Genomic DNA, 26,813 nt, shown 5'->3' on the forward strand with positions numbered 1-26,813 from the left:
AGGCCACTGAACTGTACACTTAAACATGGTTAAAATGTTTAAGTTTGTGCCTGGTATATTTTAGCACAAAAATAAGTAGAAAAAAAAAACAGAACTAAATCACTAGCAACGATCAAAAGAGGAAAAAAGAACAATATGTCAAAACATAGAAAAGAAAGCACTAAGGAAAAGAAGAGAAAATTTTGTTGTAACAAGTCACACTACTCTACACTCAGACCTCTGAGGTCATAATAAGAGAAGGAAGATAGATTAAGAAATTCCGGAGGACTCTCAGTTGTATGCTTCTAACAAGACAGAAGTTGGCAATGGGTAAGCTGGTACTCAAAGAAAAAGAAATCAAGCCCTCTTGAGTGTAGCTGGGTCCACCACCTTCCAAGGCACTGTACTGAGAGAACAAATTCAAGTGCTACCTGGATGAGGGGAAGCAAACAGATCTCAGGAATAATCCACCTACATTACTTGAGAGCAAACAGAAGGTCTGACCAGTGCTGCACTCACTATAATGATGAACTAGAGAGAAAGAAAGGAAGAGCAAGGAGAGAAAAAAGAGAAGGCAAGAAGAAGGCCAAGGAATAAAGAGGAAGGTGGGGGAATAGCAGAGGCAAGGGGAAAGAAAAGGCAGAGAAGGTACTAATAGCATAAAAAGATATAAAGAATCCAGTAGAGACAAAGCCTATCCCAAAAGGAGGTAAATTTTCTCCCATATTTTGCATCAAAGGACCTTAACAAATTAATAGATTCAACAAAACAAGACCTCAAAGACCTAATAATTGAATAACAAAATAAAAAGAGAATGCAGATCATAGAGATACAGACATAAATGGAGAACCATGTTCCTTTATCATTCTAGGCTCCAAGACTGATTAACAAAATTCAACCAAGTTGGAAAAGACTGGCGACTTGTCAGTAAGGTCACTCAATCTGAGCTGTTTCTTTTACTGCACAAATAAACTGAGAGGAACTATAGGTAGCCTTGATCAATGAAATCACAAAATTAAAGTAGACGGAGAGCCATATGACATTTACACAATGCCACCTCTTACAAGTTGTGTGATTTTAGTTGCATTAATTTAATTTGTAAAACTAGGCTAATATTGCCTACTTCAGCCAGTGCTATGACTGTTAAGCAAGATGATATTTGTAACATGCTAAGCCCAAATGCAGCTCAGTAAATAGGAGCTGTTATTGCTTTGGGGAAAGTAAAACATCACAGAAATTGCAAATGGGAACATAGCGTGATGTTCCAGGGTTCCCTTCTTTAAGCCTGTTCAAAGGATCCTACTTTTGTAGATCCTAAAGCTCCATCACCTCCTAGAGGACGACAGTAGAGCAGGAAGTACCAGGAATCTGTCTCCTCACCTGGACAACATTTGCACAGGCTTGCAACTTGCAGAGGAAGGATTGGATTGGTGGTAATTTCAGCCCTTAGCAGTAGCTACCCATCTCCCACTAGGGGCATCTGGCAGAGCTGTGCACTTACTCTTGGGGCAGTTTACAGGAGACAGGGTAGGCAAAAAGGACCCTGTCCTCTAAATATTGGGGATCTGAGTTCTGATCTATTCATGAAAAAAACACATAACAGACCAGGAATAAAAGGAGATTATGTCAACATAATAAAAGCCATATATGAGAAATCCACAGTGAACATTAAACTCAATGCTGAAAGACTGAAAGCTTTTCCTCTAAGATCAAGAATGAGGCAAGGATGTCTGCTTTTACCACTTCTACTCAACATAGTATTGGAAATTCTAGCCAGAGCAATTAGGCAAGAAAAAAAAAAAAGCCATCCAAATCACAAAGGAAGAAGTAAAATTATCTCTCTTCACAATGATACGATCCTATATGTAGAAACCCTAATGATTCTACAAAAAAATTATTAGAATAAATAAATTCAGCAAAGTAGCACAATATAAAACCAATATGCAAAAATCAGTTATATTACATTGACAACGAATAATCAGGAAGGAAATTAGGAAAACAATTCCATTTATAATGTCATCCAAAAAAATACATAGGAGTTAACTTACCCAAGTAGATTTAAGGCAACCCAAAGAAGGGGGAAAATATTTGCAAAAGTTTGAAAAGGGATTAATATCCAGAATATACAGAGAACTTCTATAACTCAGCAATAAAAAATAAAGCAATCATTAATTGGCAAAGGACTTGAATAGAAATTTCTGCTAAGAAGATATACGAATGGCCAATAAACATAAGAAAAGATGCTCAATCATTAGGAAAATGCAAATCAAAACAAAGAGACACTACTTTACATACACTAGGATGAACATTATCAAAACAAAAACAAAAACAAAACTGAAAATAACAAGCATTGGCAAGGATGCAGAGAAATTAGAACTCTTTTATACTGGCACTGGGAATGTAAAATAGTACATCTACTGTGGAAAAGAGAATTCTAAGGTCTAAAAAATTAAAAACAATTACCATATGAAGCAGCAATTCCACTTCTGGGTGTATACCCCAAAGAACTGAAAGCAGGATTTCAAAGGGATATTTGTAAACCTATGTTAATAGCACTGCTATTCAAAATAACTACAACAACAGCAATGTCCACAATAGCCAAACTATGGAAAGAGCCTAGATCCATTAACAGATGAATGGATAAAGAAGATGTGACACACACACACACACACACACACATACACACACACTGGAGTATTATGCAGCCATCAAAAAGGAGAAATCTTGCCATTTGCAATGATGTGGATGGAACTAGAGGGTATTATGCTAAGCGAAATAAGTCAGTCAGAGAAGGACAGTCATCATATGATCTCACTGATCACTGATATGAGGAATTTGAGAAAAAAGACAGAGGATCATAGGGGAAGGGAGGGAAAAATGAAACAAGATGAAACCAGAGAGGGAGACAAACCATAAGAGACTCTTAATCTCAGGAAACAAACTGAGGGTAGCTGGAGTGGAGGGGGGTAGGAGGGATGGGGTGGCTGGATGATGGGTATGTGGAGGGTGTGTGCTATGGTGAGTGCTGTGAATTGTGTAAGACTGATGAATCACAGACCTGTACCCCTGAAACAAATTATACATTACATGTTAATAAAAATAAATAAAATGTCAAAATAACTAAAACATGAAAGTGACACAAATGTCACTTATTGGATGAAAAGATAAGCAAAATGTCATATATACACAATGGAATATTATTTAGCCTTCCAAATGAAGGAAATTCTGATACACGCTACAACATGGATGAACCTTGAGGACATTCTGCTAAGTGAAATAGCCCAGTCACAAAAAGACAAATACTGTATGATTTCACTTATACGAGGTACCTAGAGTAGTCAAGAGACTAAAAGTAGAGTGTGGTTACTGGGGCTGTGGAAAGGGGGAAAATGAAGATTTATTTTTTTATTTTTATTTTTGAAGATTTATTTATTTGAGAGAGAGCACACATGGAAGTGAGAGCATGTGGGGGACAGGGGTAAAGGGAGAAGAGAATCTTAAGCAGACACTGTGCTAAGTGTGGAGCCTGACAGGGGACTCAGTCTCACAACCCTGAGATCATGACCTGAGCCTAAACCAAGAGTCAGTCACCCAACTGGCTGTGCCACCCAGGAGCCCCATGAGGATTTATTTTTTAAGGGACATAGAGTTTCAGTTTTACAAGATAGAAAGAGTTCTGGAGATGGATGGTGCTGACAGCTGCAGAAATTTTGAATGTATTTCATAACCCCAAACTTGTATACCTACAAATGAATAAGATGGTCAACTTCATGTTATGTGTATTTGACCCCAATGAAAGTAATTTTTAAAAATCTGTCACCTCTAATTGGTTTGAGACTTTAAGATTAGTCGATTAGTATGGCAGACTTTTTTCATATATGTTCTAATCCCTGGCCCATATGTAGTTCCTACACCAGTAAAACTGAATTTCTCACCTGCCTTGGTCAAGTAAACATTTCCACTTTGGGAAACAAAAGTAATATCTGAAGTATAAAAACTATGGTAGGTATTCTTTATGATATCGTCATGAAAATCAGCTAATAATTCAAAAGTGTTGCCGCCGTCGATTGAAAGCCACACCTAAGGGAATAAAAAGATGACACCTCATTGAAGCAGATGCTGTCTCACAGTCAGCATTAACCTATCAGCCTGAGCTTGTGACATAAGAAAATTCCTACAGCGTGGTCTTTCCCACACTCCCACACCCATCACTTGCAGACACACATACAGACTCCCCACCCAGTTCTTTCCTAGGGTTTGATTGACGATGTATGTGCCAGAGTCTCAGGTCAACACAGTGTGCACGGTGACTGTATAAAAGAATGAAATTATCCCATCATCTCCCAAGTGGGGAGGATCATAAAAGGATGAAGTGTTGGGTGTACCTGGATAGGAAGGAGAGAGCTTACCTCACATTGACATAAGACATTAGGTTCCAGGCATCTGGCAAAGATGTATGCGAACGAGTGTTGTGTGCGAGAGCCCACTGACATTTACAAGTGTGTGTGTCCTGGGACCTTAGTAAATCTTCAAATATACTCCACCGTGTAAGTTTCTCTGTTCCCTCATCTTTCAATTAAGAGTTGCTTGAAGAGAAATCGGATCCTGTATTGGATGAATTCTGCTTGCTTGGTACCTCTAAGGCCTACATCTTATTCAGATGAAGATTTCAGTTTTTTAAAGTTGTTTTTAAAAATTAATTTTAGTGAGAAGTTATACCTGAAAACAGGCTTTTCTTAAATTTAAACATTATAGATGTAGTCTCTTTGACCACCATCCAAAAAATTGTCCTTTTTAAAAAACCTTATGTTACAGAACTGTGGTCTCCTCTGTCCCTCCCCAGAGGTAACCACTCTTTTATATTTCAAAATTCTACACACATACACACATATATATATTACACACACATATTTTTTTTTCTATAACTATGTCATTCTCTCTCTGGTTGCCATCCTAGCACTCTAGACTAGCTTTAACCTTGCACTGGACTGCATGTTTGGGGCATGCATATTACAGAGAAAATGTACTGAGCAACACATGAAGTCTTCTATCACTCAGAAATTAGTGCTCATCCTGTCAGAGCACAATCCATATTCCTAGACACAAGATACGGGAACCTCCCAATTTTACTCTGGCTCTGGCTCCTGTAAATGTTACTAGTGGCCTGGTGGTGGGTGGGTGGGTGGGTGAGGGAAAGGTACTTTGAACAATTCATTCAAAATGTCATTATACTGAACCCATTGTTCTATAAGTTACATTTGCACTTCGCGAAAATGTCTCAGATCATTTTACATTAGCTCACGTGGATCTTCACATTCTTCTACACTGCTGCATAGTTTCCAATATTATGAATATACCCTACTGGAGATACTGTTTTCCTACTAACGGACACTTTTACATTGTATCAAAATGTTCGCTGTTACAGACCGTACTGCAAGGAGCATCCATTCTTCTGTATTTCTGTACTAGTGTTAAAGTGTATCGCTAGAGCAGATAATGAAAAATTGAGTTGCTGAGTCAGAGCCTACGCATATTTGTCATGCATATTTGTATAATTTTAACAGAAATTCTAAAATGCTTTTCAATTACCCTGAAATTGAAAATGAATTATATGCCCATTAACAGTGTATTCCCAAACCTCACACATACTATAAAAATTTACTTTTAGTTTTTACCGATTACCTGAATGAAAACAATGGCATCTCATTGTGGGGTTTTTTTTTTCAATTTTAAATTATTGATCCATGTACAGCTTATAACGAACAACCGGGAACTAACATTCTAACCCGAGAATTAGCATGCTGCTAGTACTTTGCATTTTCTTCTTTCTCTCCAATCCTATTATCCTGAATCTTCCCTCAGAGGTGTCCCATATTCTGAGATGAAATTTGTGTTTTCATTCCCTTGGTTCTGTTTTGTTTTAGTTTTAGCAATATATATGTATGCATGTTTAAGAAATACATTGCTTGAATTTACACTTTTTGCTCTTTATAAGAAGACACCATCTATATATTGTCTTCTAAAACTTACGTTTCCTCCTCTCAACATTATTTATATTCATACATGTTGCACATAGCTCGGTTAATTTGCTTTTATAATCAACTGCAATTTATTTATTCATTCTCCTACTCCTGGTCATCTGGATTATTTTCAGTTATTTAATGCTATTACTCACAGTGCCATAATGAAAGCTTTAACATGTTTCCTCAAATATATGTTTCCCTTGCCAAAAAAAAAGTGAAACTGGTGAGTCATAACATAGGCAATCATTGTAATTTACAGGATCATAACGCCAAATTGCTTTCCGAAATAGTTTGTAGTAATTCACTCTCCCATCAGCAGATCTGATTGGTCCATTTCCTCTTCAGCATCTCATGTTGGGATGACTGCGTGGGTTTTCATCGTCCTTCTGTTAATGTAGTATATTACATTTACTAATTTTACTAATTTTCATATGTTGAACCATCCTTTGCATTCCAGAATTAAATCTTACTTGGTCATGTGTATATAATCCTTTTTAATGCACTCTTTAATTCAGTTTGCTAGTATTTTGTTGAAGATTTTTGCATGCATGTTCTTCAGGGATATTGATTTCTAGCTTTCTTTTCTTATAGTATTTTTAACTTAACTTAGGGTAATACTGGCCTCAGGGAATGACCTTGGAAATATTCCTTCTTCATCAATTTTTTGGTAAGAGTTTGAGGAGGACTGATGTTACTTCTTTAAATATTTGGAACAATTCAATCAACAAAGCCACCTGATCCTGCTTTCCTTTATTGGGAGGTATTTGATTACTGATTTAATCTTGTAACTAGTTTTTGATCTGTTCAGATTTTCTATTTCTTCATGACTTACTATTAGTAGGTTATGGGTTTCTAGGAAATTATCCATTTCTTCTAGGTTATCCAATATGCTAGCATATTATTTTTCATAATCTCATAATCCTTATTTCTGTGGTATCAGTTATAATGTTTTCTCTTTATTTGTTTTAGTTCACTCTTCTCTTTTTTTCTTAGTGATTATAACTAAAGGTTTATCAATTTTGTTGAACTTTCAAAGAATCAGCTCTTAATTTTGTTGATTTTTTTTCTATTATTTTTGTATTCTCCATTGCATTTATCTCCACTCTAGTCTTTATTATTTCCTTCCATCTGCTAACTTTGGGTTTGATTTGTTCTTCTTTTTATGGTTCCCTAAATTGTAAATTTAGGTTGTTGATTTGAGATTTTTTCTTCCTTATTAACGTATGTGTTTATAGCTATAAACTTCTCTATTGATATTGCTATTACGGCATCCCATAAATTTGGTGTGCTTTGTTTTCATTTTATTTTTCTTGAGATATTTTCTAGTTTCCCTTTTGACTCATTGGTTGTTTAAGAATACATTGATTTATTTCCTTATACTCGTGAATTTTCCAATTTTCTTTCTGCTATTGATTTCTAGTTTTGTTCCATTGTGATTAGAAAAGACATTTTGTATAATTTTAGTCACTTTAAATGTGTTGAGACTTGTTTTGTGGCCTTGCTTATGTTCTGTCCGAAAGAATCCTCTGTGTATTTGAGAAGCATTTATACTCCACTGTTGTTAAGTGGAGTCATGGGGTTATGTCTGTTAGGTCTAATTGGCCAACAGTGTGGTTCATATCTTTGGTGTCCTATTTATCTTCTGTCTGGTTTCTCTATCCATTATTGAAAGTAGGGTATTGAATAGTCCAGCAGTTATGTTGCTGTTTCTCCCTTCAATTCTTTTAAATTTTGTTTCATATATTAGGAGCTCTGAAGCTTGCATGAATATTTTTAATTATTATATATTCTTGGTGAGTTGACTTTTTATTCTTATATAATGACCACCTTTGTCTAACTCTTGGTGACTTACAGTTTATTCTGTATATTTACACAGCCAGTCCTGTTCTCTTTTGGTTGCCATTTCCATGGAATTTTTTTTTCAATACTTTCACTTTCAGCCTATTTGTGTGCTTGTGTGTATATTAGCTAAAGTGAATTTCTTATAGACAGCACATGTTTGCATCCTGAGTTTTGTTGTTTTTTGTTTTTATGCACTCAGCTTATTTTTGTCTTTTGATTGGGTACTTTAACCCATATACATCTAAAGTAATTATGATATGGAAGGACTTGCTGTTGCCATTTTGTTTATTGGTTTTTTGGGTCTTGTAGGCTTCTGTCCCTCCTCCTTTCCTCTCTTACTGCTTTCATTAGCATTTCATTGCTATCATATATAGTGATATTCTTTGACTCCCTTCTTATTTTCTTGTGCGTATATCCTATATATATATTTTCTTCGTAGTAACCACTGCAATTTTATAAATATCTTAAAGTCGTAACATTCTTTTACATCTGATAACAACTTAGCTTTATTGCATGTAAAATATCCTTACACAGCTCTACCTCCCCATTTTGTGTTCCTGATGTTACAAATTATATCTTTTTATATTATATACTCATCAGCATAGATTTATAGTTTTTAAGTTATTTTCTTTTTTAATTTCTTTTTTTTAAATTTCTTATTTTTTTTAAAGATTTTATTTATTTACTTGACAGAGAGAGAGATCACAAGTAGCCAGAGACGCAGGCAGAGAAAAAGGGGGAAGCAGGCTCCTTCGCGAGCAGAGAGCTTGATGCGGGGCTCGATCCCAGGACGCTGGGATCATGACCTGAGCCAAAGTCAGAGGCCTAACCCACTGAGCCACCCAGGCACCCCTTATTTAATTTCTATACAAGAATTAAAAGTGAATTTATGCACCAAAGTTACATTAATACAAGTTACTAAATTTGCTCATGTATTTATGTTATAGGAAAAGTTTTTATTTTCATGTGACTTCATGTTGCTGTCTGGTATCCTTTATTTTTCACTTGAAGGACTCTCTTCAGCTTTTTTTTTTTTTCCCACTCCCAGAACAAGTCTAGTTGTAGTGAACTCCCTTAGTTTTAGTTTATCTGGGAAAAATCTTAATTTCTCCTCCAATTTTGACCAACAGTCGGCCGAATGTATTCTTGATGGACAGTTTTTTTTCTTTCAACATTTTGAATATATTATCCCACTCTCTTTTGGCTTGCAACGGTTCTGCTGAGCAATCCAGTGACAGTCTTATGGAAGCTCCCTTGTATGTAGTGAGTCACTTTTCTCTCATTGCTTTTAAGATCGTCTTTGACTTTTTTTTTTTTTTTTTTTGGTCTTTGACTTTTGACATTTCAGTGTTAGTCTTTTTGGATTTATTGTGATTGGAATTCTTTAAGCTTCTTTAGTTTGTATGCCTATTTCTTTCCTCAGATTTGGGAAATTCCAGCCATCATTTCTTTTAATAAGCTTGCTCTGCCCCCCTTGTCTCTCTTCTCCTTCTGTAACTCCCATTTTGCCTGGATATGTCTGATAGTCCCTACACATCCCCGAGGCTCTCTTCACTTTTCTTCACTCTTTTTGCTTTTAGTTCTCTGATTCAATTTCAAACAGCTTCTCTGCAAAGTTTGCCAATTCTTCGGCTTGAACAAGTCTGCTGTTCATTCAACTCCTCTAGTGAGTGTATGGGTTCAGTCATCCAAATTTCAGCTCCAGAACTTCTGCTTGGCCTTTTTATAGTTTCTATTTTTGATACTCTCCATTAGTTCATTGTTTCCTTGATTTCTTCTAGTTGTCTATCTGTTCTCTTCTAGCTCACCGAGCATCTTCACGACAGTTGTTTAAAATTTTCTGCCAGGCAGCTCAAAGCTCTGCATTTCTTTAAGGTCATTCTCTAGGGAATTATTCTGTTCCTTTGATTGGGCCATGTGTCCCTGTTTCTTTGGCATGCCTTGTCATGCTATTATTTTGAGATGTGGGCATTTCATCACAAAACCACTTCTCCCAGTGTTTACGGACTGGCCTCACACAGACTCTTACCGATCAGACCAGCTGGAGGCTCTAGGACTTTCTCTTCTAAGGATGTGTTTTCTCTGGCTTGTGCTGTGTTTTTCATTGTCTCAAATTGCTTGAGCTGTTGATCCCTCCTCTTCCAGACGCCAATAAGCTCTTGCTGCCTCTGGTATGTGGCTGTAGAACTGCAGCTGTAACGTGGTACAGTGATCCTAACTGTTTTCAACAGTTTCTCAACAAGGCTGCCAGTTCCATCAGTGCTCTGAGTCAGATGACACAGATTTCCCCCGTCCAGCCAGAATGTTGGACACACAGTTAATTAATTTGTTTCTATCCTTTTGGGAGGATCCCTGGTGGGAGAGTGTTTCCTCCAAGTTGTGCGGCATTAAGTCAGATAGGAGGAGACGTGTGGATGGACATGGAAAATGCGCAAGTTCTCCCACCCCTTTTGTTGGAATCTCTTTGGCTTGAGCTCTAGCTTCTCGAGTAGATTCCAGAGTTCTTGTACAGGTATTCTGGTCTGCATTTTGTGAAACTGGTGTCTCTGGAGGAAAGGGAGGGTCTCAAGGTTCCTGCTCTACCAGCTTGCCAACATTACTCTCCTCGTTTTGGCTGTTTCCAAACAAACCCTGTCAGTGCTCCAGGTTAAGCAAAACAGAAACCAGTCCCTGGAGGAGCCCTCAGACAAGCCAGAATGTTGCATGCAAGGTTCACTCTTTTGTTTCTATCCCAAGGGAGGATCCCTTGAGAAGGAGGATTCCTCCTGGTTGTGCCACACTAGGCTGGCTGGAAGTAGGGTGCAGATAGATTAATTTTCCTGACCCTTTTGTTAGAATCCCTTTTTGGTTTTGTGTTGGTCTGGGTGCTGTAGCTAATGAACTGGTCTCTAGAGTTCTTGCAAAGGTAATCCGACCTGTATACTGTTGCTGATTCAGCGTCTGTAGGAGAACAGGGCCGAAAGCTTCTTAATCTGCCATCTTGCAGACCCAGAATTCTTTTTAATGAAAGTGATGCTATTTTTTTTTTTTTTGGTCTTGTTTTAAAAGGCTTTCCCTACCTTGATTTCAGAAAGATATTCACTTATATTTTCCTTTTAAAGTTTTTATATTTAAATTATTAAAACATTAAGAGTTGGACTTGCACTGTGGATATGTATTTCAACATTTTCGATATGTAACCAATATTTCCCATCCTATTTTGAGCAATCTCTTATTTTTCCCTCAGAAGAGTCAAACAATTTTTGGCCTCCATCAACCTTCTAGAGACAATGGGGCTATTCATGGGCTTCCTGTTTCCTTCCATTGGTCAATTTGTCTGCTCCTGGGTCCAAACCACATTATCATAATTACTACAACTTTTTAAAAAGTGTGAATATCTGCTAGTGCAAATCCCTCATCCTTATTCTTCTTTTTAAGTGTCTTGGTTATTCTTGGTCTTTTGCTTTTCCAGACATACTCTTTTTTTGCTTTATTTGAAGTTTTTAAAAGTGGAGGTAGAATTGACATATACCATATACACTTTAGAATTAACTGAAACTCTCCAACAAGCCTGGAGATTTTGATTGAAGTTGTATTAGATCTACAGATTAATTTGAGGAAGAAATCATAAGACAAGTTTTCCTATCCACAAGTAGGTTTATATCCATGTCTTTAAAAAGTTTTAAATGTCCTTCAGTAAAGTTTATAATTTTCTACACAGAGATCTTAAGAATCTTGGATTTATTCTTTTTTTTTTTAAAGATTTTATTTATTTATTTGACAGAGATTACAGGTGGGCATAGAGGCAGGCAGAGAGAGAGGAAGGGAAGCAGGCTCCCCACTGAGCAGAGAGCCTGATGCGGGACTCGATTCCAGGACCCTGGGATCAGACCTGAGCCAAAGGCAGAGGCTTTAACCCACTGAGCTACCCAGGCGCCCCAAGAATCTTGGATTTATTCCTATGTATAGTTTTTTTTTAAGATACTATTTTTAAGTAATCTGTACCCCCAACATGGGGCTTGAACTCACAACCCTGAGATCGAGTTGCGTACTCCATTGACTGAGCCAGCCAGGTGCTCCACTTTATAGTTTTTTGTATGTCATTTTGCTTTGTTTTGTTTTTGCTCTTGTACACAGTGTCATAAAAATTATGCTTCCAAAAAAAAATTATGCTTCCAAATTTGTTGATCACGTGTAGAAATGAAATTGACTTGCCCTTCCATCTTGTTTAACTTTTGCGCTTCTTTTAATAATTTGTATGTATCATTTTTTCTATATGGGCAATCATATTTTCTGCAAGTAAATAGTTTGTTTACAATTTTTAAATATTTATCCCTTTGATTTCTTAATTTTTTGCTTTGTCTTATTACATTCCCTTCTGTACACTCTTTTACTCCTTAATAATTCCTTGGTAAAACTCCAACTGTGGTTAAACACAACTCTGTCTTTTCCATCATGTATGGATCCCCACACCTGAACACGGAGAACAACATTCAATAATGCTGAATTGGTCGCACGTGGACTTCATAAGCATAAAACATAAGCAATCATACCTGCTTCCCTCAGTCAACACACTCTCCCATCCCCCTGGGCAACTATTTCACTCTGTTCTCTTTTTCCAAACCCCTGACACTCCTCCATCCTCATTTTCAGATAATAATTTTGATTTTTGTTGAGAAAATAAAAGATAAACTCCCACACCCTTCCACTACCACATATACCCACTTATCAACTTTGGAACCCAAAAACTCTCCCTTCTTCCTGTTACTATAGAAGCTCTTAAGACCAACCTGTCTTCTAGTTCATAGATGGCATCTCTTCTCACCTACTTAGAAATGTCACTCCAGGAATTCTTCCTCTCTCGCGCGTGCTCTCTCTCTCTCTCTCACCTGCACCATCAGTTTTTCTCTCTACTGAATAATTCCCATCAGCACAGCCTAATTTCTTCTGTCTCTCAATCTTCTCTTAACCTCCCTTTTTCCTGCTACCATTATTGCATTTCACTGCTCTACTGCTCACCAAAACTTTGCAGAAGATTTTGTTTCTATCCACGTCACTAATTCCTCGTCCTTCATTCTCTCTTCATTGAGCTTTCTAAACCTCCCCAATCACCAGAGGGACTCTGTTCTTTGTCTGATATACAACAACTCAGCATAGAATAAGGGAATGATTTACACCTACACGAGAGCATGAAATCTAGTGTGTACGCACCTGATTACCATAAGCATACAGAAAATGGCTTCGTGGATGGAATACCATTCCAACAGGAGAAGAGAATGATGTAGGAAATATGAATTGTGGAAATTTTGGTCTTAATCCTGGTTTGTTATTTCTCAGGATGCTAACAGAAGCAGTGGTGCTTTTCTAGAAGTAGAAAAGCAAACCATGAGCAAATTGGAAGAATATTACCATTAATATTACTAGACTATGTTACAATTCTTTTGTGTTTTCTGCTACTTAGATTTTGATTAAGATAGGGACACATCCATTAACACAGCATAGAACTGAAAGGATTAGCAACCGTCCATATGTCTTTGTTCGGCCTCCCCCTGCCTTATGTGTCCATTTTATAGATGTTGAACATAAAGTTCAGGACACTAAATAATTTGTCTAAGCTTCTATAATATATGGCATGAGAAGGTTTTATTATAGAACCGATTCCAATGCCCATGCTTATAACTGTGATTGCAAACTATCCTTTAAAAATGTGGATGCATGGACTACATTCCAATTCTATTGGATTGTGATGTTGTAAGGGGTCAGAATATTACCCAAGATATGCCACTATGGTAAGGAGATTATTATAAATTGAAGACATTTAAGATTCAACAGATGTGGGGAAAAAAAAGGCCTTCCCTTCTCTGACTAAAAGCAGGAACTCACAAAAAATAAGGCTACCATTAATTCTTCAGAACAGATATACTCTGAGGGAGAATGCAAATAAAACTTACCCCAAATTACTCCTCCTGGGGAGTTTTATCACCCTGAGGGAGATGGGAAAACTACTCATAACTGTATGAACAAACATCACAAACTTTCTTATCTCTTATTTGTTCCCCTGTTAATCCATTATCTTTTCACTTGTTTTCCCTTAAGTGCCTTTCTCACTTGTCCCCTTAAACTATTAAGATGATATATAGTCCCCAAATTTTAACCACCTTTTCAAGCTTCTCCTCAATGATTTTCATCTACGTGTACATACACTGCACACATAAATAATTTTCTCTTCTCCTGTTAATCTGTCTTTTATCAGTTTAATTTGCAGGGTCCCAATCACTGAACATAAGAGGGTAGAGGAAAATTATTTTTTTCTTCCCTAAAATTATGAGTCTAAGGCTTGTTCCATTTTTTTGTTCGTTGAAACTATCTTATGGAGCCTCAACTTTATGTAAACCAAGCTCAGCTTATATGCTCCTGGAGAATAAGCAAAGAAGAGTTACTATGCAAAGAGCACCCTATTTTCCACTTCCATCAAACTGAATGACCAGCAGAGGCAAGAAATCCCTAGAGTGCCTTCAACTATATTATTAACGATAAATAATTTTGCTGTAGCTAATTTTATCAACTTGTACTGCCACAAATAAAAAGACCTTGGAAATCAATGTTTGCTAAGATAAATTTTCCTTGTTGTATCATCAAGAGTAATCACCTAATGACCCACCTGGCTGGAGAAGAGGTAGATCCCAGCACTATGCTCTTGGTCAACAAGAAATGTTAACACAGTTGAAGGTAAAGATTTCATTCCTTTCAAAATATGAGGTAAGCAAGGTAACCACTCATTAAATGGTTCTTTGGCATAAAAACAAGAGCTTGACTACAAAAAGAGAAAGGAAATGTTAACGCCATTTTAAAAATGTAAGTTCTAATCTGTGTAATCTTAAGCAAACAAACCAGCAAACTACTGTGTTGTCCTGACTGACCACAAATACTAGTGATAATTCTTCGATGTCTCTGCTTCTCTTCCGGGGATAGGAGTCCAGAAAACACTGAAAAGCATCTCTTCTCGGCATGGGTTGTTTTTCTAGAACTACAGTGTAGGTCCAGATTTAACATCACTAGGTAATTGCCATTAAACCCAAGTAGAGGCATAACTGTGTGCAAAGAGGGATGAAATTTTTCAGCCTGAAGAAATGCCATCTTTTAGATGAATAATAATCCATGAAACAATTCAAGAAATAAAATTTCTTAACTTTTAAAATATTTAATACCAAGGGTGCCTGGGTGGCTCAGTTGGTTTAGTGTCTGCCTTTGGCTCAGGTCGTGATCCAGCAGTCCTGGGATCGAGCCGTGTGTCTGGCTCCCCGCTCATCAGGGGAGTCTGCTTCTCCCTCTCACTCCACCCCTGCCCCAATTGTGCACGCTTTCTTGTGCTCTCTCTCTCAGGTAAAAATCTTTAAAAAATAAAAGTTAAAACTAATAAAATATTTAATACCATACCTCGCTTAGAGTCCTGTTTCTTTCAAAGGTGATAGTAACATAATCAACTATAAAATAGAAAGGTGCAGAAATTACAAGCAGTATCTATATTTCTAAATGTGTCATTAATTAAGTATATGCAAATACAGTTTTCTTGCACTTATAATGGAGCATGCCTATTGTCTCAGCTTTAATTTTTCCCCTCAGTTTTAGGCCATTGACTTATATAAAGCAAGCCTACCTTTCTACTTTATCCTATTTTTATTTATATTATTTTATTTAGTCTTTATATGCCATCATGTTGAAAAAAAAGTCTCATTTTACCTTCAAAGTGTTCTCTGTTAGCAAAACATCTTTCATTATACCACAATTTTCCTTTGATATAGTCAACCTACATGAATAAATGAAGAAATAAAAATGTCATTTAGGGACTAGGTAGACTTAAGATATAAAATAGAAAAACTTAATAAAAAATTCTAAACTGTCATAGTTTAGGAATGGGAGGCAAATAAAGGGAGAAAAATTGTATGCCAACAAAAGAAAAGGAGGGAGAGTGAGGGCAAGGGACAAGAACGTGCATTTTGAACAACACATGTAAAGGGAATAAAAAGAAAAGAAAACTTCATGTGAATTGGCCTCTATTAGTGACAGACGCTGGGGTCAGTCAGTATAAGACTATTATTCTGGAGCTATCAGAAGCTGTCAGACAGTTATCACGGTCACGATGGGCCACAAGTTTATAGATTGTATATTGGATATGAATTACGTGTGAGGGTTTGAAGATGGCCTTGTTATAGGAAGATTCTCATGTTCAAAGTACTGTTGAGACAAAAGGAAGACCTTGCATTTTTACAGACCAGCAAGAAAGTCTTTATAATCTGTGCATTAAAAGTCTTTTAAATAGATGTCCTAAAATAGATTGTGCACAACTCTGTGATTGTACCAGAGGCCTGAATCGCACACTTTAAATGGGTGAATTTTATGTTATGTGGATTATATCTCCATAAAACTGCCAAACAAACAAACAAAAAAGGCACTTCAAAATGGAATGAACAATTTATTTCAATGGTGTAGTATCTTCAAGCTAAGCTGTTACATCAAATGTAATCTAAATCTTCAGGTTTGCAGGATATCAGTTATAATATCTAGGCAATTGATCTAGAATTTTTATTGGGACTTGACTTACTCCTTTTCTTTCTCTTTAGAGTCCTTGCTTTTTTTTGTACTTAGAAGCAAACTGGTAAAATTCCAGTGAACGTCCTTGGGGATAATTTCAGCTGACCAAGTTGGGCTCATTGCAAGGAAGAACTTAGGATGCAGAGATTGGGCAGGAATGAACACGTGATCCAACTCAGGTTAATGAGTGGGCCCAGACCTCCCGGGGCTCCCAGTAAAGACATAGCTCATTCTTATTGGGGCCACTAACCTAACTATATCAAAATCTGGTGCCTATTCCTACTAATAACTGGAGAAAACTGACTGAGGATGAAGCTATTCTAGAGGAAAACAGACCCAAACGTGGAGAAGACAGAGTCCTAACAGAGTCCTACAGACATCTGTTAGGCACTCAGTCCAGTCATGTCTGGAAGCTGGATCCATCCCCACCTTGAATTTCCTACTTACGTGAGCTAATAGCTTCCCCTTTGCTAAAATCAATTTTAGTTTGGTTTCTGTCATTTGCCTTCAGAAGGTCCTGACTAGCCATGTAGGGGTGAGGATCCAACTATTTTTCTAAGTTTGTATCACGAATCATGTGAAGGTTGTTCTTACATGATATGACTTAATTACTTCACCTGACAGGTGGGTATTATTATGCCCATTTTAAAATGAAGCAGTTGAGGTCCAGAGGGTGCTAGAGCTGGTTCAAAGTTCACGGTGGCTAATAAGCCAGTGCAAGGTGTAGCTCCCATCTGTCTCCATTTACTCTTGCACTGATTCCACAAATATTTACTGAGACCCCCTATCTGCAAGCCGGCATGGGACCTTATGTGCATATGTGGCAGATGAGACTGGCCTTGACATGATACCTCATGTGTCGTGAGGCTGGTCAGTGGGCCACTCAGAGGAGGGAGGTGAATGACAGGAATTAGTGTTGAGAGCTTTGAAGACTGCACAGATGGGGCTCTGGGGGTCAGGGAGGAATTCTGAAGCATGAGGAGAAATTCTCCAAGTGAAATTGAAAGGAGGAGGGAGGGCCTGCTGAGAAGATAAGACATCTTCTGTGATTGAGTCGAGGTGCCGGAAGGGTTGGCTCATCTCACGGAAGACAAGTGTTTACTATGGCTGGCAAGGAGAGCTTACGGTAAGAGCAGACAGGACAAGGCTGAAGAAGGTAAGGAAGGCTCTGACTGGGAAGGCTTTTGTACATCTCACAGAGTTCGAGTTTTATCCTTAAAGAACTGACCTGAAGTCCCTGCTGGGTCCACGGAACAGACTGGGGAGGCTAACAGATTTCACCTTGTGACAAGTTCCCAGTTTAGGGCCTTTGTACTTGTTATTACTTCTTTCTGGACATGTTTTGTTAAAACCATTCCTAGAGGTCATTTGAGCTTCTGTTTAAAGCTCACCTCCTTGGAAGGCCTGCTAGAATCATCCTGTTTAAAATACTGTATTATCTCTGCTTCAGGCCCTATTGCTCTTCCCTGCTTTCATATGGATGAGCCCGAATTACAATCTGCAGTCACATTATGCATTTGCTTATGACCCTGTCTGAAGTCCACCTCCTTCAATAGAGCGGTAGGCTTCAGGAGACTAGGGGACTTCACCTGTCTCATTCCACAGATAGACTTCCCCTTGTCGAAACAAATGTGGCATACAGCAAGTCCTCAGCTACTATTTGTTGAATGAAGGAGTAAGTGAATGAACAAATCATCAAGTATGAGCTCCTTCAACTACCTGCCCAAATAGCCACATATATCCCATTCCTTCCATCTTTCCTTTGATCATTATAAAAAAGGTCTTACCTAAAGGTAAATCCCTATACTTTTCAGAAGAAGTTACTTGTTCCCTTTCCTCCCTTGCCACACTACTTTGCTACTTTCGGAATACGTGTTTTCCTCCCCTTCTCATCACTAACAAAATCCCCTGAGTTTTGCTGAAATATTTTAGCTCGAGAAGATTTATTATAATATCCTTGCAAATAGTAAAAACCTCTCTGAAGGACAACTTGCGTAAGTACTTATTCCTTGTGTAAGTATTACTAACTGATCTGATGGTCTAAGTTCCAGAAATGTATTGTACCCATGTACTTGGACATGTACATGTACTTGGACTACAAACCTACCACGTAGAAAATTGTTAATGGCAACATTGTTTGTCATAGCAAAAGATGAGGAAACTACCCAAGCATCCATCAGTATGGAACAGGTTAAGTCAACTCTGGGAAGTCCACAAAATGGAATACTCAGAGCTATAAAGAAGGAAGGGGGGAAAAGGCCATTCTTCATGTACTAATATGGAAGACTCCCCCTGATATGTTGCTAAGTGAAAACAACAGGTAAGTATATATTTAGAATATAGTATAAAAAAAGAGGGCAATTTATATTCATAATTATTTGAATTTACATTTAAAAATCACTGAAAAGATAAAAGATGGTGGGGATGGGGAGAAGCAGGGTGAATACAGACAAAGGAGCAAGTGAGACTTATCAATGTGGAGCTTTATATAACCTTTTTGGTTTTGAACTATGGGGAATGTAATGCTATTTGAAAATAATAATTTTTAGACGTTGAAAATTCTAATTTCCCTTGCAACATGTTCTCTCCGTTTCAAGATCTTTGTCTAGCACTTCACTTTAATCCACATAGACTGAAAACATGTATATTAGATACAATGAGAGAAACCATTGCCCACCATTGTTTTCTTGTTTCTTTTTTGCCCCGATATCTGTGCTCATTGTTTTATTTTGCTAAAGTTCTTTCCTTAGCTGGGATAACTGGGTGATGTATTCTCCAAATTCTTTCTCAATCTGAAAGATGAATGAATAATCTCTTGGCTGGTAATAGGATTTTTGGACTTTGGTCCTTTTGTCTTGATAGTCTGTAGATGTGGGTTTTACTATTTTCCAGCTTCTACTGTTGTATTAATCTAATACTAGTGACGTAGATTTGCTTTTGTTCTTTCTGTTTGGAAACTTGTAATATTTTCCCATTCAACTTCAAATTCAGATGCATACATGTTTTTCAATTCTTCCAGGATTTAGTGGGCCTTTTCAACAGATAGCCTTGAATCTTTTTAAATTTCAGTGTAATCTTCTATTATTTGTGTTAATATTGCCTGTCTTCTATCCATTCCTTTTTTATTCCTTCCAAACATTCTCTCATCTTTTAGACCTGGATTATCCTCAAAGACTTATCTTTGCCCCAGTGATTTTTACTCATCATCCCTAGATGGTCTGGGAAGTTTTTTCCTCTTCATCTTCTATGCCACTTCTTTGCATCTAAACAGTGGCTCTTCTATCATTCAATTATTCCATTTTTAATTGCAATTTGTGGTATTTAGTCCCAGAAAGTATTTTTATGTGGCACTTGAAACCCTAAGCTAATAAATATCAGAGGTCTTTTTTTTCTTGCTACTATCTCAGTGCTACTATCTCAGGAACCAGTAAGAGGTGTTCATTGGCTCATTGCTAAAGGAGTGGATCAAGTTCTGTCTTTCTTGTTCAGTTGTTGTCTGTTGTCTTCTCCATCAGCAACAGTGTATGTTCTGATTCTAAAGATCTTGTGTTCTCAGAATGCTAGGCTGGCTTAGATGTATTTTCAAGAGAATGCTCAGGTCTGGTTTGGGGAGCACCTCAGAATATGGTGATATTGGAGTGACAGAAGGCCAAGAGATCTCTCTACCTCTGGGCTGCCATTCCTCCCTCACCTCAGAACCAGAAAGTGGCTTCCTCCTTTTGGTCTCCTCCAACTTGCTTACCTCCGATTCAGGGAGCTTATACCCTTACCATTGGGCTTCTCTCCAGAAGACCAGCCACTCTCTCAAGGTTGACAGAAACCTTTTCTGGGGGGAGGGGGTTCCCAGAGCTCTGCAAGTCAAGCTCTCTCCAGGAGCCTCACCTTGTAGTCCTCCACCTGCATTTCTTTGTGGCCAAAAGTCTTGTACTCACATGACCCATTACAGGAAAGACATGCCAGGTTTCCTCACTGGGGTTCCTCAAAGCTTGGGCTTTGAGTGAGTCCAGCTGTCCCAGCATCCCCAGCACCCTTGACTTAACAGGCAGGAGGACAGGAAATGGAAGTTAGTAGGAGCTGAAGGGTAAGGAACAAAGCTGAGGTGATAGTCTCCTTTGTTTCCTTATCATTTTTTGTGTGATTTAGTTTTAGCCAATATGTTTGGATTGTTTTCTAACATCTTACTTTATAGTTGGTTTTCCATTCTTTTATCTTTGCATCTGTTTTCCTCCTTTCTTGTTTTTTTATGGGAATCAATGGATTATTCTTTAATCCTTTTTTCCTTCCTCTGGTGGGTTGGAAGCTTTAGGTTATATGTCTTTTTCTTTTATGGTAATTATCCTTTAAACTCATTTGTGTGGAACTATACATTTTTCTATCAAATTCCAAAATTATTCTCCATATTGATTCTCCTATGAAACAAGGATCCTAAAATATGTTGGTGACTCACTGAAAATTGTCTCCAGTCCTTGTATTATCTGGAGTTTTGGTTCCGCCCAAGTACAAAACACAAAATTTGTAACTGTAACTTTTTATACCAATTCCATTCTTTGAACAAATATTTACTAAATGCCTACCTTGTGCCGGGCACCGTGTTAGACACAGATCCCAGAGAGGAGATCATGGCCCTGGTGCCTGCTTCTGTTCGGGTTGAGAGCTCACGTTCTAGCTCTGTCACTATCTCTGGCACCCCATTTCTTCATGAGGGTCTCTGGGTGGTAAACTCTCCTAATGTCTTATCTGTACAAATTTCCTTTCTTCACCCTCATTCTTGAATGATAGAGTTGACCTATTTTGACAGGTGCTTCCCCCTGTTCTTTCTAAGGTACATCCGTTTTGACTGCTCTCCCTGGTTCTCTGCTTCACATTTCCTCCAATTAGTATGGCAAGAAGTTAATCCCATTTGCGTCCTAAGACATAAGTGCTCCTTCTTCTAGATGGTTTGAGTAAGCGTGTGTGTGCCCACAGGCCCGTATGAGGATGGAAGGCGGAAGGGACACAGCAAATGTCTACGAATAATCATGATTTTGTAGTGGTTTCCAAACTGAAGCATGCTTATGTGTTGATGGGAATGACCTTGTTGAAATACAAAACTTGACTTTGGAATAGAGAGGAAAGAAGAAATAGAAGAAAAAAAGCAAAAAACCTGATGGAACCCTAACCCCACACCCCAAGGCCAGAAGCAGAGCTGTCGCTAGCCTTTCTCCAGGTACATAGAGGCCCACATGGGGGTAGATGGACTGAGGAGAAAAGTGTTAGCCAAATCTCAGCCCTGACTTTCTTTCCGGCGGGCACCATTGTGCAGCATACACCTCAACCCCTCCCCGAGTCCTGGACAGAACATACAAAGAAAGGGTGGGGGAGACCTCTGAATGGGGAGAGGCACTTCTTCCTTCAAAACAGAAGGGGAGATCATTGCTTAACCTTTGCTGGGACTGTGTTCAAGTTCAAACTGTAAGTAAGATCATAGAACAGGAACGATCTATGTTGTGGGTTCTTGTCTTGCCCCTCATCTCTCAGGTCATGGAGGAAATACCTAGCTTTTCACCAACCCTTGGGAATTAAAGCTTCTTACCCTTTCAAAACCACAAAAGTCTGCTCTGGAAAACTACAAGAAAAAAAAAAAGCACGTCAGTTTTTGCTTGCATATCAGAAGGCAAAACAAAGCACAGCAATTTGAGTTATACTAAAGGGAAACGATGCTTTCTGTATCCTAGCAGTTACAAGCATCACACACTAAAACCAGCTTCTAACCCAGTTTAAATAATATGCTGGAGATGTCATCTTACCTCCGATTTCTTTGCTTTGTTTCACCATTGTATTAATTTATTTGTGCTTGAACTTAATTTCAGAAAGGATCCCAGACTCTTTTAAAAATCATGTAATGAGAGGCACCTGGGTGGCTGTCTGTTGAGCGTCCGACTCTTGGTTTCAACTCAGGTCATGACCTCAGGGTTGTGGGATGGAGCCCTTTGTCAGGCTCCCTGCTCCGTGGGGAGTCTGCTTTAGATTCTTTCTCTCCTCTCCCTTAACCCCTCCCCCTTCTCTTTCTAAAATAAATAAATCTTATTAAAAAAAGAATTTCATGGTATGCATAGTATATATCCTCACCAAAATGCATAGTCCCCTTTTTTCAAACCCAAAATTAACCTTTTAAAAAAAAAGATTTTATTTATTTATTTGACAGAGATCACAAGTAGGCAGAGAGGCAGGCAGAGAGAGAGAGTGGAGGAAACAGGGTCCCCGCTGAGCAGAGAGCCCGATGCAGGGATCGATCCCAGGACCCCGAGATCATGACTCGAGATGAAGGCAGAGGCTTTAAGCCACTGAGCCACTCAGGCGCCCCCAAAATTAACTTTATAATTTATGTTAATTTGTAATATTATATTTAGCTTTGTAAGTTACCATAAAGTATTTGGGGAACATATATAACTATAAAATAGATACAATATCTTCTACATGTACATATTTAAAACTTACTATAAATTTGTATAGCAATAAAACTAGCACCATTTTCAAAGGATATATTCAATACACTAGAAGGCAAAGGAAAAAGTCACTTCCATTTTTTACATGGAAAAAGCATTTAAATTGTAAGATACACCACACAGAGCTCAAGTATCAAGAATCTCCACTTTTTGTTACAGAAGATATGTAAACACAATTCACATACCGTTAAGATAGAGGATGATGGATAACGGAGATCTCCACTTACAAAACAACCCAGAGAGGTGAGGATAACTAAAAAGTGATTTGTTAAAACCATATCCACCACTGAAAGTTCTCTGTGTTCTAAGGGAAGAAATCATACCGGGGGTTAAAAAGGAAAAGGTGAGCTCCCCAGCAAAGCAAAGACATTTCATCAATATTAATCAAGTGCTGATATACATGGGATAGGTGAAGTAGGTACAGTTAGAGGAATTACCTTCTCCAATTTGGGAATAGATCGTATCTGTCAGGTTAAACCACAAGATATCGTCGTAATCCCAAAACCCGGAAGAACTGAGGCCTATGTAAATTCCTAACATGAGAAGAAAGGAAGGTTAAGTCTAGACAACTTTACAAAGCAAATAACCCACTCCCATGGTGCTCCGTCTTCTGGGGCCAGGGTCCTCATCTGTCCCACCTTCCAAACAATTCTCTGCCCCACTTCAACTCCCCTCCCCTCAATTGCGATGTAATTTCCCAAGCAATGGAAAGATGAAGTGACTTCAGGTTAACATAGAAATTTAGCCAACCATCTGAATTAAATTTTAAGGATTCTGTTTTATATTGAAGGGGATCCGAATATGCCACCCCAAATATGCCACTCTGGCTTAAGGATTACTTGGAGTTGAAGGCAAATGAGAATCAACAGACTCAAGAAGCATTCTCCACCGTCTCTTTACCTGCCTAAAAGCAGAGCACAATTTTCCCTTTGGGAAACGTGCCTCCCCACCCCTGTACCAGGAAGAGAAGAGCACTCTTATCACCAGAGATGGGAGGGGCGTCAGCACTGAGACAAGTCTGCATAAACAGACTTTACTAGAATAGCTCTTCTCTTTCATTATTCTGCCCGTATATTTCCTAGTCACTTCCCCATAATTTATCATCCCATGAAGCCCAAACTTCTTTCTTTTCCTAAAATGGTATCTATGGCCCCAAGTTTAACCACTCAATTTTCACTTCTATTCAGTTAACTCCCATGAACGTAAATAATAATAAAAATTGTGTGCTTTTTTCCCCTGCTAATCTGCCTTTGTTAATTTAATTCACAGACCTCATCCACTTAACATAAAAGAGTAGTGGAAGAGTTTTTTTTTCTTTTCTGATGGTATTTTTGTAAGCATAAACACATTCCTATTTTGGAAATACAATCTTATTTAATACTTTAAAAAATCCAAGAAGAAACTTAAAATTCCAAGAGGAAGAAACTATCTTTGATTTACTTTAATATTTATGATTTAAAAAACAGAAAAAGGGGCGCCTGGGTGGCTCAGTGGGTTAAGCCGCTGCCTTCGGCTCAGGTCATGATCTCAGGGTCCTGGGATCGAGCCCCGCATCGGGCTCTCTGCTCAGCAGGGAGCCTGCTTCCTCCTCTCTCTCTGCCTGCCTCTCTACCTGCTTGTGATCTCTGTCAAATAAATAAATAAAATCTTTAAAAAAAAAAAAACAAAAAATATTTTCTAATGCCTCATGAGAACCTTGTAAAAGAAGATGGAACCCACTGCATATACCTTGATCTCGCCTTTCTTTGGCCATGGGTAGGAGTGTTGAGAGTCTTTCATTTTAAATATAGAATATTAACCTGAAGTCTAGTCAACTGGCATTAACTACTGAGGGCAGTGGGCGAACCTACAAACAGTTGATAATCTAATACATATCTTCTGTTTCCCAAAGATGAATGTAGGACCACTCATATCTTGAAGTGTGTATTTTCACTCTCAGCTGTTTTCCGTGTAGACAAAGACATAGCTGGAAGTGTTGTTACCATTTACTTTTTCCAGGAAGAGGAAAGCTAATGACAAGCATTGTCTTTCTAAGCACTAAGTCTCGTTCCACAGATAACACTGTCCTGTAGTCTAAGTAGGAATGACTACCGGTGTCCTCTATATCACATGACCAGACCCCTGCAAAGTTTAGAAATATTTAATAGAGAAGTAAGCAGTGCAATAAATGCCTTATCTTGGTTAATACTTTTAGACTCAAGTTACAAGCTTCTGTATAACGAATGACCACCAGGATTACAGAAGCTGATGTAGACCATTGTGAAGAGTTTGGATTTTATTCTAATGGCCAAAGGGAAGCCACTGGGTGTTTGATGCAGGGAAGTGACATGATTTGGTTTACCCTTAAGGAGGTCACCCTAGTGGCTGTATGGAAGGTGGGTTATACAGTGGCAGGAATAGAAATAGGGAGACCATTTAAGAAGTTATGAATTAGTCTCGTGGAAAACCCATGTTGATTTAAGATTTCAACAGAGGGGAGAAGTGGTCATGCTAGGGATACACACTGGGTACAGCACCATCACAGAATGTCGTGAAAGGAAGAGTGCGAATGGGTTCTAGATTTAAGTTTTGAATAAGCATATATAACTGGGATAAGGAATACTGGAGAGGAATAGATTTCAGAGGAAGATGAATCAAGAGTTTTGTATTGGACTTTCTATATTTGAGGTGCTCATTATACATCAAGAGGAAATGTAAAATAGATAACTGAATAGAGGAGTTCTGTCTCCAAGGAGCAGTTAGGACCAGAAAGAGAGATTTGGGAATCATGGACTTGGAGATGGCATTTCTACTGAAGGACTGAGTTAAGTTTCTCAGAGAGAGGCATAATTCCATAGGAAGGAGGGTCCAGGAAAAGTCCTGAGTTCAACAACACTTGGGGGGCCACACCAACCAGAAGCCCATCTAGAAAACTAAGGAGTGACTCGTGTGGTGGAATAAAATCAAAGGTGGTATCGAGAAAGCCAAGAGAACAATGTATTTTGAGGAGACAGTGGTCAACTGTAAGAACTGCTGCTGGGAAAGAAAGTAGAATGAAGAATGAGAACTGACTGCTGGCAGTGCCTGGTGGGGCAGAGTCTGTTAAATGTCGGGACTCTTGATTTTGTCTCAGGTCATGATTTCAGGGTGGTGAGATCAACCCCTGTGGGCAGGTTCCGCCCAGTGAGGAGTTGGCTTCCTCCTTCTCCCTCTTTCTCTGCCCCTCCCCCAGCTTGCAGGTGTGCTCTGTCTCTCGGTCTCTCTCTCAAATAAATAAATAAATAAATAAATAAATAAATAAAGGAATTCACTGCTGGAACTGACCATATGGAGATCACGGGTGATCCTGGGAAGGAACATTTCAGAAGAACAACAAGAAACAAACACTGATTTGTACTGGGATGAAGACAAAGTGGGGAGGTGGGAAATGTGGCACCGTCTACAAAAAGTTCTTTGCACAAATTTTGCTTTGAAGGAGAACAGAGAGATGCTTAGGATGGGAGATGTTAGGGTTTGTTTGTATGCTAATGGACCCAATCCAGGAAGGAGGGAGAGCAGGTGATGCAGAGGAAAAGGTGACATTTGCCACATAGATGTGAGTGCTTCAGATGGCTGTAGGGAATGGGGTCCAGAAGAACAGGGTGGGGGGTGACTCTGACAGCAGCAGACACTTCTCATGAGGCAATGGGCGAGAAGGCAAAGTGTGCAAGTATGAATGCAAGTAGAGTAGCAGGTTTGCAGGGGCAACAATGGAGTTCCTTGGGATCCGTCATGGCTCTCTACATGAACTATGAGATAAAGTCACAGCTGAGAGTAAAATGGAGAAGATGATGCAGAGGGTTGGAGGAGTGGGAAGAGGTGTGAGAGAAGGTCATTTTGCAGAGTTGGAAAATAAATATACCACAGTAAAGAGACAGGATTTCTGGGTGGTGCT

The 26,813-nt window shown here is 38.5% G+C and overlaps 1 protein-coding gene across 4 annotated transcripts in view; it reads right to left on the reverse strand.

The window, feature by feature from the left end:
• CATSPERB (cation channel sperm associated auxiliary subunit beta) overlaps positions 1–26,813 on the reverse strand; it is a 116,972-nt gene that overhangs the window by 63,809 nt on the left and 26,350 nt on the right. For 2 of the 4 annotated variants that reach the window (XR_004385141.1, XM_032878646.1), the window contains exons 7-14: positions 23,338–23,433; positions 23,086–23,204; positions 21,988–22,020; positions 15,564–15,630; positions 15,261–15,307; positions 14,485–14,637; positions 13,035–13,187; positions 3,915–4,059 (exon numbers count right to left, since the gene is read on the reverse strand). Coding sequence is in view for 3 of the 4 variants with exons in the window: in XM_032878646.1 (XP_032734537.1) it covers positions 3,915–4,059; positions 13,035–13,187; positions 14,485–14,637; positions 15,261–15,307; positions 15,564–15,630; positions 21,988–22,020; positions 23,086–23,204; positions 23,338–23,433 (813 nt within the window). In the remaining variant the exon portion in view is untranslated. The remainder of the gene's footprint in view (positions 1–3,914; positions 4,060–13,034; positions 13,188–14,484; positions 14,638–15,260; positions 15,308–15,563; positions 15,631–21,987; positions 22,021–23,085; positions 23,205–23,337; positions 23,434–26,813) is intronic. The other 2 variants (XM_032878647.1, XM_032878648.1) reach the window with 2 other exon arrangements.

Source organism: Lontra canadensis, unplaced genomic scaffold (genome assembly GCF_010015895.1).
Source record: "Lontra canadensis isolate GAN:19392208 unplaced genomic scaffold, GSC_riverotter_1.0 scaffold64, whole genome shotgun sequence".
Classification (NCBI taxonomy): domain Eukaryota; kingdom Metazoa; phylum Chordata; class Mammalia; order Carnivora; family Mustelidae; genus Lontra; species Lontra canadensis.